General features: G+C 38.9%; 1 protein-coding gene across 13 annotated transcripts in view; it reads right to left on the bottom strand.

The window, feature by feature from the left end:
• Positions 1–16,371, bottom strand: part of LOC148653624 (alpha-(1,6)-fucosyltransferase) — a 409,984-nt gene that overhangs the window by 68,161 nt on the left and 325,452 nt on the right. For all 13 annotated transcript variants that reach the window (XM_088648865.1, XM_088648870.1, XM_088648868.1 and 10 more), the window contains one exon: positions 13,934–14,171. In XM_088648865.1, coding sequence (XP_088504991.1) covers positions 13,934–14,171 — 238 coding nt within the window. The remainder of the gene's footprint in view (positions 1–13,933; positions 14,172–16,371) is intronic.

Genomic DNA, 16,371 nt, shown 5'->3' with positions numbered 1-16,371 from the left:
TGTTTCGCCTGCCTGTTCATGCGAGCTGTCTTGTAGCCTACTGGTCTAGGTGCGTGACTACCAACTGGCAGGTTGTGTGTTCGAATCCAGCTGGTGCTGGACTTTTCATTTTTATTTATTTTTTAATCGCGTAACATAAACATATTACTGTATGCAAACTGTACTGTATACAGTATGTATATGTATATTTAATGTCTTAACTGTGCCCGTTTAAGTATTGAATATTCATATCTAATTTTACCACTGAAGGGAAATCTTAGTAGCTGAGCATAAAAAGAAGAGGAGCATACTGTAACGCGTGTGGAGGCCATAAACAATGTTATGTTTATGAATAATAAAATGTATTAACTAAGGAGTAGGATGGCACAGTTGTTAGTATGTTTTTTTGTTTTGTTTCTTTTTCATAAATACAACAGTAGTACCTGATGTCTCAGTGGCTTTCAAAATTAAATTATGCATGCAAACCTGTGAACTAGAAAGATAACTAAGATATCCATCCATTATATTCCATAATATCCATGAAATATATGGCGCTGAAATATGTGTGACGCAGTGGTGGCCTGACACGGTGAGGTGCCCTGGCAGCTGTATGATGCAGTGGTGGCCTGGCACGGTGAGGTGCGCTTGCAGCTATGTGACGCAGTGGTGGCCTGGCACGGTGAGGTGCGCTGGCAGCTGTGTGATGCAGTGGTGGTCGGGTATGTAGAGGTGCACTGGCAGCTGTGTGTTGTGACGCAGTGGTGGCCTGGCACGGTGAGGTGCGCTGGCAGCTGTGTGATGCAGTGGTGGCCTGGCACGGTGAGGTGCGCTGACAGCTGTGTGGTGTGACGCAGTGGTGGCCTGGTACGGTGAGGTGCGCTGGCAGCTGTGTGGTGTGACGCAGTGGTGGCCTGGCACGGTGAAGTGCGCTGGCAGCTGTGCGGTGTGACGCAGTGGTGGCCTGGTACGGTGAGGTGCGCTGGCAGCTGTGTGGTGTGACGCTGTGGTGGCCTGGCACGGTGAGGTGTGCTGGCAGCTGTGTGATGCAGTGGTGGCCTGGTACGGTGAGGTGCGCTGGCAGCTGTGTGGTGTGACGCAGTGGTGGCCTGGTACGGTGAGGTGTGCTGGCAGCTGTGTGGTGTGATGCTGTGGTGGCCTGGCACGGTGAGGTGCGGTGGCAGCTGTGTGATGCAGTGGTGGCCTGGTACGGTGAGGTGCGCTGGCAGCTGTGTGGTGTGACGCAGTGATGGCCTGGCATGGTGAGGTGCGCTGGCAGCTATGTGGTGTGACGCAGTGGTGGCCTGGCACGGTGAAGTGCGCTGGCAGCTGTGTGGTGTGACGCAGTGGTGGCCTGGTACGGTGAGGTGCGCTGGCAGCTGTGTGGTGTGACGCTGTGGTGGCCTGGCACGGTGAGGTGCGCTGGCAGCTGTGTGATGCAGTGGTGGCCTGGTACGGTGAGTGGGTTTCTAACACCGTGTATAGTTCCATCCGCACAGTGCCTTTACTTCCATTTCTAATCTCTTTATCCAGTACAGAGGATTTGGAGCCTATCCCAGTAAGCAACGGACACAAGGCAGAATACACCCTGGACATAGCGCCAGTCCATCACAGGACAGACAGACACAAACACACACACACCAGGGCCAGTTTTCCCATAAACCAATTAACTTACCAGTATGTTTTGGAGTGCGAGAGGGAGTCATATCACACATATGGAGAAAAACCATGTAACCCAGAGAGAACATGTAAACCCCACACACACAGGATGGCAGGAATTGAACCTAGGACCCCAGTGCTGCAAGATAGCAATGCTAACCAATTTGCCACCATTATAAATGGATGGATATCTTAGTTATCTTTCTAGTTCACAGGTTTGCATGCATAATTTAATTTTGAAAGCCACTGAGACATCAGGTACTACTGTTGTATTTATGAAAAAGAAACAAAACAAAAAACATACTAACAACTGTGCCATCCTACTCCTTAGTTAATACATTTTATTATTCATAAACAGTTAACATTGTTAGCAAAATATTTTGAATTATATTTAACCCTATTTTTTCTTTAGTTTTGTATTTAACTTATTATATGATAGTCAGACTTAATGTATATTTGAACAATGAAAATATATTTTTACAAGATTTTACATTAAGCACTTAAAATTAATATGGTTAATAATAGTAAACTGTAACATGCTGTAACAAGATCGGTTAAACTGTGAAGAAAATGCTTTCAGAGAAAATGTTTCAGGTGTGAAGAACATAGATCTCCAATGCAATTTCAACCAAACCTGTTCCCACACACCCTGCCCCCACTACCATTAGAATATACACAAACATTTTAGCGTTTCATTCTGAGCAGAAGACCCTCACACCTGAAGAGTGCTGGCTGTGACGAATTAAACCGGTTTTACAGGTTTCAATCACAGATCATGTGACATGGGAGTCAGGAAACTACAGTAACACACAACCAAAATCCGCAATATGGAAACAGAACCTGTGTAATTGTTGATAGATGATGTACTCGTAACATTTTTTCAAGACGAACTACAACATTTAAAAAATGACTTGTATGTACTTGATATCTCTAATCAATCCACGGGTCCCAGCACAAAACGAAACTAAAACGCATACCGTTTCGCGCTTCTTATTAGTTGCTCAAAAGTAATTTGACCGTATCAAATGCATAATATAAACCTAGAAACATATAGGTGAGCAGTACTTAAGCACTGTAGTATCGGTGTTAAGACATACCTCTCAAATACTGTAAATCAAGTTAAAAATATCTCAAGACCGATTCTGGTCATAATGAAACCATGTTTCGTGTATGTTTTCTTTTTCATCTTGAAATAACTCATTTCTGAATACCTTTTTCACTGTTAACATCTTGCAGCAACTCTGCGACAAAATATACACTCTGACAGTTCATCCTGCTACCAACATTAAATAAAACAAATCTTAAGATTTCTATATTTATGTCTTTATTTAGTGGTTTCATTAGTGACAAAGGCTAAACTTTCTTGGAAAAATGCATTTTATGTGTTGCAGAAAAAACTGACTTGCTTTAACACAATATGTTTACAAATCCTTTCACCTGGCATTTTCGTAGTTAGAAATTATGGAACGCTCCGTTAAAAGCAAGGGAGTTTTTATGTCCGTTGCAGTTCTTTTGCAACATGAATATAATTATATCGTTATTAATTTCTTGAGATACGCGATTCCATATTATATTCCCTTTTAATCAAATTCTAAAAGTATGCTTGTTGACTCTGGTATCACGTTAGTTAAAGACTTCGAAGCTTACAATGTTTAGGGAGAAATGGAATACTGGTGTGTATTTTTTTCTTTAAAGTACCAAGACCAGCTATATACTGTATGTTTATGTTCCAAAATTAATATCGTTTATGGCCTTCACACGCGTTACAGTATGCTCCTATTCTTTTTATGCTCAGCTACTAAGATTTCCCTTCAGTGGTAAAATTCAATATCTACAACGGGCACAGTAAAGACGTTTACAGTAAGTCTTTCTACAACAGACCAACGGACCACGAGTGCCCCTCTCGGTCAACCAATCACGCACCGCGGTATTTTGCGTTATCGCGCGTCACGATGCACGACGCCGTAGCCAAATACCTCCAGTACGTGTCTGTACCGCGCACTTTGAATGGCTGCATCTGTACAAGTTTCTAAGGAACAAGTAAAGGTTTATTCCATGCTGAAAAGAGATGAAAGGAAACACAACGTTTCGGCTATAGAGCCTTCTTCGGAAGTCTTCACAGCCGAAACGTTGTGTTTCTTCTCTTTTCAGCATGGAATAAACCTTTACTTGTTCCTTTGCAGCCTACACATGCTGATGTAACTACAGTTCCTACTTGAACTACTTAAAAGTTTCTAGGTGTGTAAGCAGCTCAAACTTAGATATACAATGCGAATGTCCAGACTAGATTTTCCAGATCATCAAAGCTGAAAACCAGCAGGGGGAAAGCATCTGTGTTGGATGCTATGCTTGTGCTTCAGGGATTGAACTTTTAAACATCTATGAATACAGTACTATATATTACTATGATGTTTTATTCAATACTAATGGAATATTTATACTATAGTTAAGGCAGAATTTAGAGTGTTTTATTCTATTATGAAAAATGATTATATGATTATATGAAATTTGTGTTCACCTGAAAAAGTCTGATTTTGTCTTTCATAAGCTTTTTGGGCCATTCATTACAGACCCAACTGTTTTATTTTTTCATGTATGTCCAGGCATTGCTTCTCAATGTGGAATTAACCTTCCATTGAAACAGTCCAGAAGTGTCACGCCCTCTGCAGCCAGAGGGCGTTCCTACTCTGTCCTGTCCCTAGTTTCCTGTCCTTGTTCTCCTTCCGGTCTCTCTCTCCCTGGGGCTATATATTTCCGGGTCACTTATTCTGCTTCACTCAGCTATGATGTTCGGATGTCCTGAAACCCTCCTAGGATCCAGGTCGCCCCATGTCCGCTGCCTGAGGGCTTTGGTTTCTATCCGACTCCTGAACTGCTGAGTCCAGGCTTTTTCTGCGTTCCGCCGCTACGCATATGGGTCTTTTTCTGCTCTCCTCCCTCTCCACGGTTTGTCCTTTCCGACATCCATGACAAGAAGAGATGGTTAAGCCAAAGTTTGAAATTTGAAACAACAAAGTTGAATATACAGAAATAGCAACTAATTCTGCGTAACCTGGTATTCAAAGCATGGTGAAACACCTTAGCTTGTCAGTGAGTTAACATATGCTGGGACACTTATTTAGAAAGCAATGTGAACTGAATGACCAGTGTTGTTTGTCATTCTTGAAGAAAAAAAAACACTATTTGCTGTGTTTGTGATGAAGAACATAAAAATGCATGCTGACTTTCAGTTGCAGTTGACACATTGAAAATAACCGGCTTATGTCCCAAGAATAATGGGGAAGGAAAGGGTATAGAACATTCATACTAAAAGAACATTAAAATATGCATAAATGCTTAAGATTATAATAAACAATAATTAACAATTAACATATGTTATATATAAGTATGTAAAAGTGTATAATTCCTTCCCTCATCTTCACGGCTTCCACAAGTAACAATACTGACATAGGAGGACTTTTGTTTACAGTCTGCTTGAACTATTTTCACATGTTGCTGTCTCAGAGTTTCATGCATTTAAATTAACATTTTTGCCACTTGTCTAAAATCTTCCTTTACACTTTTAATGGGAAAATATTATTATTGGAAAAATTACAGATTAAAATCACCAACCCGAAATAGCATAATTGAATAAGTCTCCACTCTCATAACTTAATACTTCATAGATGCCCCTTTGAGAGCAAGTGAGTCTGTTAAAATAGGTCTCTTATCAACTTTGCTTACCTACATTTGGCAGTATTAGACCATTCTCCTTTAAACAACTGTTCAAACACTGACAGGTTCCTTGGGGACTGTTCATAGATAGCAACTTTCAAGTCATGCCACAATTTTTTGATTGGATTTAGACTGGAGCTGTGACAGGGCTACACAAGGTCATTTACAGTTTTGTTCCGCTGCTATGCTTTGGGTCATTGTCATTGTCATGCTGAAAGGTGAAGATTCCATCCCAATTTCTGTTCTCTTGTATCTGGGCAGCAGAGTTACCTCTATGACTATTCTGTATTTTGTTCCATTCTTTTTTGCTTCTATCCTGACAAGTGCTCTAGTCCCTTCCAAGGAAAGAACATCTACATTACATGATGCTGCCACCATTATGCTGTACAGTAAGGATCGTGTTCTTTGGGTGATATGCTGTGTTGGGTTTGTGCCAAAAGGAATGTTTTGTATTAGGCAAACAGTTCTCTTTTAGTTTTGTCAGACCCCAAAACCTTTGCTATGTTTGCAGTTGCACAAAGTGTGACTCATCCATGAAGAGGACCTGATGCCACTGCTGATGATTTCTTCAGCAGCTTCTCTGTCCGGCCCAAGCCAGTCGGGTGTGACGTCTAGGAGGTGTATGCAGAGGGCCTCTAACAGGTCGCCATGTTCTAAGGCCAGCAGCATTGAGCCTCACTGTCCTGTCACTGATGCGGACATTGTGTCTGCCAGCAGTTTCAGCAGCAGTACGGCTGGCAGATCTGAAACAATCTCTCAGATGGACCAGTCTGATGTGTCGGTCTATGCTTTGGTGTAGTCACTCGAGGGTGACCAGATCTAAGACAGTCATGTGTCCTGCTGGTCTGCTGAAACCTTCTCTGCAGTCAGGACACAGTGGAGCGGCTTACTCCATAGTGTCTGGCAACACTGGCACATGACATGCCTGCCTGCAGCATGCCAGTGGCCTTCTCCCTTGCTTCTGGTGACATTCAAGGCATTATGGAATGCACAGAAAACTGAAAAAAGTGTAGCCTTTTTCTTACAGTGACCTAAGCTTTGAATTACGGCCTTTTTAAAGGTGACCTTATCAGGCATTGTTTCACTTTGACCTCGTTGGGTTAAGTGTACCTAACAAGCTTTCGTGTGATTGTCAAGTTGCAATGCCTCACTGCACAAGCTGTATTGCTGGTCAGTGGACTTAAAACAAATTGACAACTTTTTGTAAAAGTATAAAAGCTTATAACTATAACTTCTAACTATATAACTATAGTATTCTCAAACCAGAAAATGTTGCATTTCTTTTTTCCTTCAGTATACATTTAGGATTATGTTATAGTTGTGTGTGCTTCTCAGTGTTATTTACATCCCTGTATAATCCTTGGATAACACTTAGCATTGGAGCAAATTACATAAAGTATGACATTTCTGATGTGTGTGTGTTAAACAATTTTCCCGCAAAGCCTAATAATTAGGAGATGATGATGACAATAGATAGTTGGATTACAGTGGTGGGGCTTTTTGTTAAAGTGACATCCACTGGCTCTGTAACTAAATGACAGATTAAGATCTGGCAGCCTTGAAGAAAGAGTTTGTAGCTATAACACTGAAGAGATCCTAAGAACTATACAAAACAAAGACAATAATTATATTTTTTATCCAGTAATGCGGAACTTGTGATGGGCTTTTATGTAACAAAGAGCTGAATAAGTATCAAGGATTATAGTATATTGTCACTTAATTCTTCCTGTTCCTTGCAGAAAATTCTAAATAATGCAGAACACTGAAATTAACTTTGATAATGTATTTTCAGTGACTTGTGCAACCCAATGAGATTGTAAATGCTAGCATTCCATGGACTGTAATGAGTGGCACCAAACAGCCAATGCTTTTTAATTAAATACATTAATAATAAATATCTTTAGGAAGCTGTTTAACTTATGTGCAATTTTTGAATGGGTCAGGAAAGATTTCATCAGAGATGAGGGAGCACTATTCATTTTTTTGACATATGAAGAGACTAAGATGTCTATTAACGTCACTGCTTTAACATATTGCTCATAGTGTGAGGCCCAGTGTTGGCTGCAGGTGAAAAGAAGGGCTTCAGGCTATTACAGTCAGGAATCCTTGTGTAAAGGGGGATGCTTTGTGTTTTCCTGCCATGTTCTTTTATACACAGAACAATTTGTCACATTGGTTTTACTGTTTGAAAGCCTGGCTGCGATATGTACCTTGCTTACTGCTCCACTTATGGGGAGCTTAAGGTTGTAAACACATTGCAACTATTTAATGTCCTTTAGTTGTTCCTTGTGAAAGCACTGTCTATGTGGGGACTGTGAAGCTATTTTAGTGGAAGTGGAAGGAGGACAATTACCCTGTGACTTTAAAGGTAGTAAAGATTTCAGTGCTTAAGAAAATAAATAAAAATGATCCCATACCTGTGCTGAACAATATTCAGCCCCCTATAAAATCAAGTCTACACTACCTCATCCACCTTATGCAACCAATCCTTGCTTACCTATTGCATCGGTGCCTGTGTAATATTTTGTGTCATTTGCAAGGAAGACAAATGTGTACAGAATTTATAGTGTGAAGAGCATGTACAGTAGCTTTGTTTCTGTAAAAAAACATCTAACAGGTTTGTTGTGACTTTCACAGTGAGGCTATGTTTTCCAAAGATGCTGAAAGGTGTACTGGGGAATATGAACAGTTGTGAAAAAAAGGTTTATTTTAAATTTCCAAATGAAAGTATTTTATAGTGAATGTTTCATTTAAGTATGTTAATGTTACAGATTTCCCTGAGCTTACTGATAGTCGTTTTTACAATTATCAGATTTAGTTGTTGTGTAACTCTGCAATGGATTTATCCCTTCCTACTGTAGATGCAATCTAGCCTTGCCTTCAATAGGATCCAGGTGGCTGCGACACCTGCAATAAATGGATTTCTGATAAAGGATGAATGGTGTCTACACTTTTAAGCTCAAGTATTTCATCATCTGCGGAGCAAATGTTTTACTGACTTTGGAAGATCAGAGCTTTAGTGTGCATATTGTTTTAAATGATTTTTTAACATTTTGAAAAGGCGGGTTCATTGTTTTTCCTAGTTTTACTTTCACACACATTGACACTTGCGGAACCCTTGGGGTTTTGTTTATTTGTTCATAGAAAAAAATGTATTTGTTCATAAGCAGACTCAGTTTCTCTGGGTGTTTTGCTATCGACCACTTCCTGCTTTCTGCTGCCTTCATCCACAGCAAAGAGGAAACTGGTTCAGACAGCCTCCTGTAATCTGTTCATTTCAGGCGGTAGCCAAATCTCCAGTGACAGAAGCAATCTCTGGACTAAATGGTCAAAACCTCTCTAGTGGCAGTCTTCTGCAGATGAAAAATCTGATTCTTTTGCACTTAGAAGTGGCTTCAGAGCAAGGGGGAATTTAAAACTTTAAACTGTTTTCAATGTCATTTTGTTTGCTATTTCACACATGTAGCCTGAACAGCACTCCTTTCATGTAGCCTGAGAACAACCTTGTAAAGGGTGGTCTACATTGCACATTGCTTGTTGTTTCACTTTTTTTTCAAAAATTATACTGTTTTACTTTCAGGGTAACAGTGAATGGTTCTATAATTAAGTGTAAAATACAGTGAGGTTATAATTTGAATGTACAGTATCAGTACAGCATCATAAATTAAAAAAATAGGCATTCCCCTGAAAATTGTGGCTGCCACAAAATAAGAAAGAAATTCAATGGAAACATTTGTAGGGATACAGTTTTCAAGTAAAAACAAGATTTAGGGCCTGAATTCCTCTGATCCTTTAAGGCATAACATCTGTGCATTTATTCAGTGGCAGCATTTCCTAGAAATACATACACATAATTGTCTTTCCAGACAGGTCCCTCCAGGCAAACTCTTAAGTGTCCTGAAACTTAAATGTTAAGTGCAAGCAGCTCCCATTGGTACCACTCAGTATTCCGGGTGCACAGCAACAAGTGCTGCTATGGTGTGGCAAGCAGTGACTATCCTTCCTGACTGTACTTTGGGTCTTCCTAATGGCTGCATTGAGAAGCAGAGAAGGCTGGGTGCTTTAATGCAGTGGATCATTGTTTGAATCTGGGAAATGTTACTGGCTCACTGTAGATTCCTCTTGATGTGGCACACAACTGGACAAATGCTACCAGGGGTAGGGTGGGATTGAAAATGACCAGGGTTGCCTCCAATGCGAGTACAACCTGAGAACCTTCTTCTAGCGGTACTCTTCGCACAGTAGGCAGCTGTGTGAAAAGAAAGAAGAAAGATTCTGTGCACGTTTGAAGGGTGCATGCATAAGCTCACCTGGTATAAGATTTAAAATGGTATGCATTTATGTTTCTTTGGCAATTCCAGAATTTATGTGGGCACGAAAGTAATGATTCTTATATACAGTAAAGGAACAAAAATTCCTTTACCCACCCAGTTCTGTCAGTACTCAACCTGTATTCAGTCCTTCACACCATTAACAAAGGTCCCAGTTGGAATTCAAATAGCAGAGGCATCACCTCACCTCACCCAGTTTCCAGGCTACAAATCTCAACCAGTCTGTATGCACGTTTAGTACAACAGCAGCATAATCCAGTGACTGACTGCTGTGAATGGAAATTTAAGGAAACTTAATTATCATATTTCAGTTGAGTAGACTGGTAATTATTGTAACAGTAGGCATAAGCCCTTTGTGTGGTAATAAGCCATGTAATGACTGTGTATGATTAGACTCAGTATCATATCACTATGAAAAATGTTGTAAAGCGGATCATTTTATACTGAAAAAAAGAGAGATTAGACCTAGGCAGACATGATAACTTGTACTTACTTTCTAGTACTTGCTATCTAGAAACAAAAGTACACATAACTGGACTGATAAAATATCCAGTAATTTGCTACTTTATGTTCAAATCCTGTCAAACCATTAGACTTGTGTTACAGACTTGTGCTGAAAATCAGAACCAGATATCTTTTTTCATCTTTTGAATACAGAGTATCTCAAAATCTTCTGGATGCCTGCCAGTATTAGTTATTTAAAGGTCATATTAATCAAGCTGGGTCTGACTGAGAAAAATCTAAAAGCCAACAGAAGAAATCACTGTGAAATAGAACAAGAACCAACAATACAAAAAATCGGGAAAATCTGCATTTTCTTCACAAGGATGTTGAAACTGTGGACGGGCTTTCATAATGGCAGAATCCAAACATACCTTCTCATGTCTTTTAGATGCTGACAATCTTTGAGCAACATATGATGTTCTTAGGGGAATGTCACCAACGTTGTTATAAATGGTACTCTTTACAAACATAAATTGCAGGTATTAGCTGGTATTAGCTTCATCCTAATAGCTTCTGGTATTATCTTCATGAACTAACACTATTGGAGTATGTTTTATTGATGTAATTGCTTGATGTATAGTTCTTTGGTTGATTTCCTTTGTAACTCTACAATAACCAAATTATGTCCTGCAAATAACAGCCATGATGTCCATCTTATATTCTGCTTTGAGCTCATTGCTTGCCAGGATAGTCTCCGGCCCCACCACCACCCTGTATTGGACAAAGTAGTTAGAAATTGGATGGAGGGATGGATGGAATAATCAAATTAGGTTAGGCAGGATGCAGGTTTTAAGTAACTGTTGGACTATGAGTAAAAAGCTAATGGCTCCACTGTGAAACATTTCAAAGGAAACAATCCTGACAGTCTTTAGCCCTCTTATGCTGGTACAAGGATTGAAGTAACAAAGCTTAAGTCAACATATCTACATGCTTTGAATTAAAAAAATACAGAGGATGTCCTCAATTATTCAGCTTTTCTGAATCGAAAAACTGCTGATATTTTTCTGAATTTTGTATTTCAGTAGAGAACTGATATTGAAACACTGTAATATGGCAATTTGTTTTGCATCACTATGTGATAATGAAAGCTTCTGTATAAATATTGTTTATATGGAGCAGATCTGAGAGTTATTAGATCAAACTGACATAACTGCAATAACTGTATCCAGTTTCTGTTGAAAGAAAAGGATTTTCACATGTTTTATTTTATTTTATTTAACGTTTACTGCTTCAAATAAAAAATCAGTTAGTGATTCTTTTTTCCACAAGAAACTTACAGATGTGCATTTGTCTGAATCCCAGATGAATTTAAAAAGCATTATACAGCACTCGCTCCTTCTAATAAACCACCAGGAGCCCAAGTGAAATAGGAACGTGAAAAGGGTGGGTTTATTTCATGCTTTCAATGTCAAACCAGTCACTAAAAATCCTTAATCTTTCTTTTCATAATAAGTGGATTACTCAGGGTACAGAGCTGGAGGAATTAATTTCAGAAGTTGATGAAGTGGAAGCAGGCTCCATAGGACTGGCTGATAGGAACTGGTTTATCAATGCAACTGAGATCCTTTTTGTTACTGAATGGGAAGAAATCACATCCAAAAGACTAAAAAAATGCGGGATTAAGGAAACTCTCAAATGTAATCAAAACCAGCAAATACAGCTTCTACAAATTAAATACAGGAAATTTAAAACAAATACTTTTCTCCAGTAAATTTCTCTAGTAAAAATTTTGCTTATAATAATTTATTAAATTAATAAACCTTATATAGATTTATTATGTCTTTGTTTCCATTCTAGCGGCAATGCATATTAATAAGACAGAATAAAGTATTGCTGTGCTTTCCTAAATGAGGCTTTATCTCTCTTTCTCATCTCTGTGATCACCAAATTATACGTTTGGACCCTTGTCGACAACTGGATACTCTTGTCCAGAAGTAGCCACTACTCCGGAAGCAATCCAAGTTTTTTCCCCCCAAAAGAGTGACTTGGCTGGACCCGCAGTCACTCTCTGTGCATAGAGACTTTCTATTAGTCAGCCAGACTACTAGTAGGTCCCTGAGAGAGAAAGTGTCTAGCGCGTCGCTGACAGCAGGAATCTCTCCTCCTAATTTCTCTAACTCAGAACAGCATCAGGACTGGCACCGATCCAAAGGATGCCGGGACGACGCCTATTGGACGACGCTGCGACAGAGTTTGCCAGCGGGTTTTTGGTGTCTATCCTGGGAAACCCAAATCCATATACAGGAGATAAGTAAACCCAATGTTATACATTTCATCTCAAGAATTCAACTGTTACCTCAACACAAGTTGACATCAATTAAATTCATATGAGTAATGTATTTACTTTTGAGTAATGTAGAAGTGGTATTAGTGAGACTGATTAATGATAGTATAGCAGAACAGTATACTGAGGTATATTCTTTGTTTGTATCTCTTTGTGTTTTGCATCTGTTCGTGATTATATATCTTGCATTTTAATAACCCTCACAGTACAATCTGCCACCTGTATCCAGGCATACTGTCATATACTGTAGATTTTATATGCACAAGTTATGTATTATTAAATGTATCTCATGTATTGAATCCATGTGTGCGTGTTGCTGATCAATTTATTTTCTAATAGCCATATAAGAATCACCTCATGGTTACCGATACAATTAATAAATTGTCCCAGAAAAATTCACAAAACTCCTACACCATTCATTTATGGAAGCTACCTGTAAATTAATGTCTACAAGGATGTTATATATGGCAATAATGGAACATCTGAAAGGAACCATCTTACCCATTTTGATTGCTAGCAGCATACTAATCTAAAAATCCTATCTATCCATCACCTGCAATAAGGCTGGGTTGCTTCTTCTCAACACCCACTAGTCTCCTTGTAAACAACCAACTCCTGTTTTCATTGCTGCATACTTCTGTGCTGAATTTCTGCTTGTGTCCTTGAGTCTAAAGTTTATTGTGTGAATTGACTTCTGAATCTGTTTCCCGTGTGTTGTCCTCTGTTTAAGACTAAATTAATTTTATTCCTTTAATGTCATTATGTTCTCTCTTCCTTGACATTTTCTATAAACAGCAGTATCTTTTTGTAGCACACTGACCAAAACTGGGCTGAATTATTCTGAATGAAGCCTTAAATACAGCTTTGTGCACATTAACATTATTAACCTCATATGGTATAGATATAAATTCCACACTTTTCATGAATGATTCTTTGAACTCCTGTGCTTTTATTTAATTTGAAAAGGTTGTAATAAGTTGCATTTTCTTTCATTTATTAAATTAAATTTCAGTATTAGTGTGCTCCTTGGCTCTGTGGTTCTATAAGGGGATTCTCTTCTGAAGGTGATTTGCTCACATTCAGCCTTAAGGAATAATTTCAGTAGAGACATTTCCTGCTGTAATTAATTGGACCACCATGGAGACACTAAAAAAACTTGCAACAAGATTTGAAATGAAAACCAAAAGGGCTGTAAAGGAAAACAACATTTTCAACCTTTGCAAAAAAACATCAGTCAGATTGAAGCTGATATAAGGACTCATTATACAACCAATACAAGTATGTAATTGAAGTTAAATGTTTCTATACTTCCTGTTATGTGCAATGGTAACATGGAGTTTAATTCTTCTGCTAAATATACAATTGGTCAAGAAGAAAAGCTCTTGACAGGAGTGCCATAACTAGGCACAATCAGACCAGCTCAACACACCCAGGAAAGTTAACTGAATTGCAGAGCAGCTCTTACCTGACCAGTGCCCAGTGGAGGCGCCAGTTCTGTCTGTACAGGTATCGCTAACGGGTTTGAAGACAGTCTCCCAACCACTGGTGGCATATCTCCAGTTTTGAGACTCCAGGATGAGCGTGCGCTGGGTCCCATAGGCGATCATGAAGCAGTAGACAACATGATGAAGTTGGCAACCATACCCACAGCCTTTGTTAATGTTACACACCAATTTCCTGGCTTTGCTGCAGTCCTTAGGGTTCTGTAAAGGAAAAAGAAAATGGTTTTTAAAATGCTCATTGACCAAAATGATGGAATTCCATATAACTGCTATACTTTCCAGCAGAAAATAAAATTACACAATGATTAAGCAAAGAGCTAAATTGAAAATCTTATTGCTTGTCCCACTAAAAGCCAGTTGAACAGCTAAGAGTGTAAAGTAGTTCAGGTGGGTAGCTGTGTCAGTATGCGTAGGCTGCAAAGGAACATGTAAAGGTTTTATTCCATGCTGAAAAGAGAAGAAAGAAAACACAATGTTTCAGCTCTGGAGCCTTCCACAGCTGAAACTGGAAGTAGATTCTTGTGAAAGTTGCACAAGAATTTAAGAAACTGCACAAATCAAAATGATGATCATTATGATAATAAAGACATTCAGCTAAAACCTACAACCTTCCTGTCAGCCCTGGAAGAACCCCAAAATTTGGGTTAAACATTTTGACTCTTGTTCCAGACACCGATGGGTCTTCTGGTAAAGACAATTTCTGCTACTTCCTGTTCTCCTGTGGAATTGATTTTGGTTAAAATGGAAGCTTTCCGTGAGCATCAATTTGGAAAGTGGGATAACAGAAATGTATGTATTTATGTCATTTTTTAGATGGGGGAATACGGTACGTAATTACTCCCTGCCAAAAAAAACCCTTAATGAGCTGAAACTGAAAAACAGATAACTGTGTATCTTCTTGAAAGCTGTGGGTGAATCCTCATTGTTCGCAGTCCATGTATTCTATAAGAAGGCAACAGACATTTATAATGTGATTAAATTATAAAACTCTTGGAAGAGATGCCTGTGAATGCTAAGGTAATAAGTCACTTCAGATGATGTTGATGATGTACAGTATATGTTCTGTATGGCTGCAAAACATTCGTGATGGGGTTGATCAGGTAGCTGATATACAAAGGAGAAAAACAATACTAGAACTTCAATTTCAAAACACAAAACCAGTGATGATTAGAAATCTGTAAATAATTCACAAAAAACATTGATATAAATATGAGAAATCCAAGCTGGGCTTAAAAAAATCTGTTTGTCTACTATCACAAGTCATTCCTGAAAAATATTTCAAGTTTTTTGCAGGAGTGGTCGAAATCAACATGCTATAGAAGAACAGAAAAATGCATATTTACAATGCCTGAATAATGGGAAAGAAATTATGAAGAAGAACATTATCTGATTTCCTATTGTTTTTACCCAATTATTTCATGATTATGAGAACCTCTTATGAAGCTCCATCAGTAGGACCAGATTCATCAATTGGGTCAATCATGGAAGGATGTTATCCAGATTCTTTGTGTGGAACACTTTTAACATGAAGAGAAATATATCTTCTCCCTACAGAAGCCTGCTGTTACCTACTGTACATGTAAAGTGGCTCCTGGGGGATGGCATTTGATTTTCAGTGGTTTATTCTTAACTGCAGTTAGCTCACTTCTGACAGCTGCCGTCCAAATGCATTCAAGCAAAGCAGGAGTTCTCTAGGCAAGCAAATGTAATTCTCACTTTTGTGGGTATATCACCCTTCATAACCCTTCTATGTGCTCCTCATCACAAACCACTGAAACCTCTGCTTCTGAGAAAACATAGGATCTCTCTGTGCAGTTTTACAGGTCCAAAAGACTAGGAGCTGGGTCTTGCCACCCAGATTGATCAGAATGAAAGATGATGAAAGTGATGAAACATGTTACAGCAGCTTTAACCTGGCCTCCCATCTTCAAATTACAGCAGTGCATTCATTTTACGGTGGCATGAAATATGAGCTTTTTCTTAGACCTGAGAATAAACAGAAATAAAAATATCGGTGTTCTGCTCATCCTCCAGGGGCAATTTTCAAATGTAAAAAATGCTGTCATGTACTAGGCTAGGGCAAACTAATGTAATAAACACAGTAAACAGCGTGTGCGGCTTTAAACATTTCTTTAATAATAATGAGAATAAAGTCAATTTTAAATGTTGTGAGGTATTTTAATGACACATACTGAATGTTATAATATAAAAACAATGCTAACATAATGTTCATTACAGAAGGGTTACTTCTTTTGTTGTCTGATCTTGTAAAATCTCAGATGTTAAGCAAGATTGGGTCTGGTCAATGGGTCTGGAATGGGTGAAATCCAAATAACGGGTTCCTGCAAGTGGTGCTGATGTCACTGATGTGGGTGTCACTCTTCCCTTCAGGTCAAAATAA

The sequence above is a fragment of the Lepisosteus platostomus genome, chromosome 10 (assembly GCF_059453375.1).
Source record: "Lepisosteus platostomus isolate fLepPlt1 chromosome 10, fLepPlt1.hap1, whole genome shotgun sequence".
Taxonomy (NCBI): domain Eukaryota; kingdom Metazoa; phylum Chordata; class Actinopteri; order Semionotiformes; family Lepisosteidae; genus Lepisosteus; species Lepisosteus platostomus.
The sequence above is the reverse complement of the archived record's forward strand: the minus strand, read 5'-3'. Positions and strand labels throughout refer to the sequence as shown.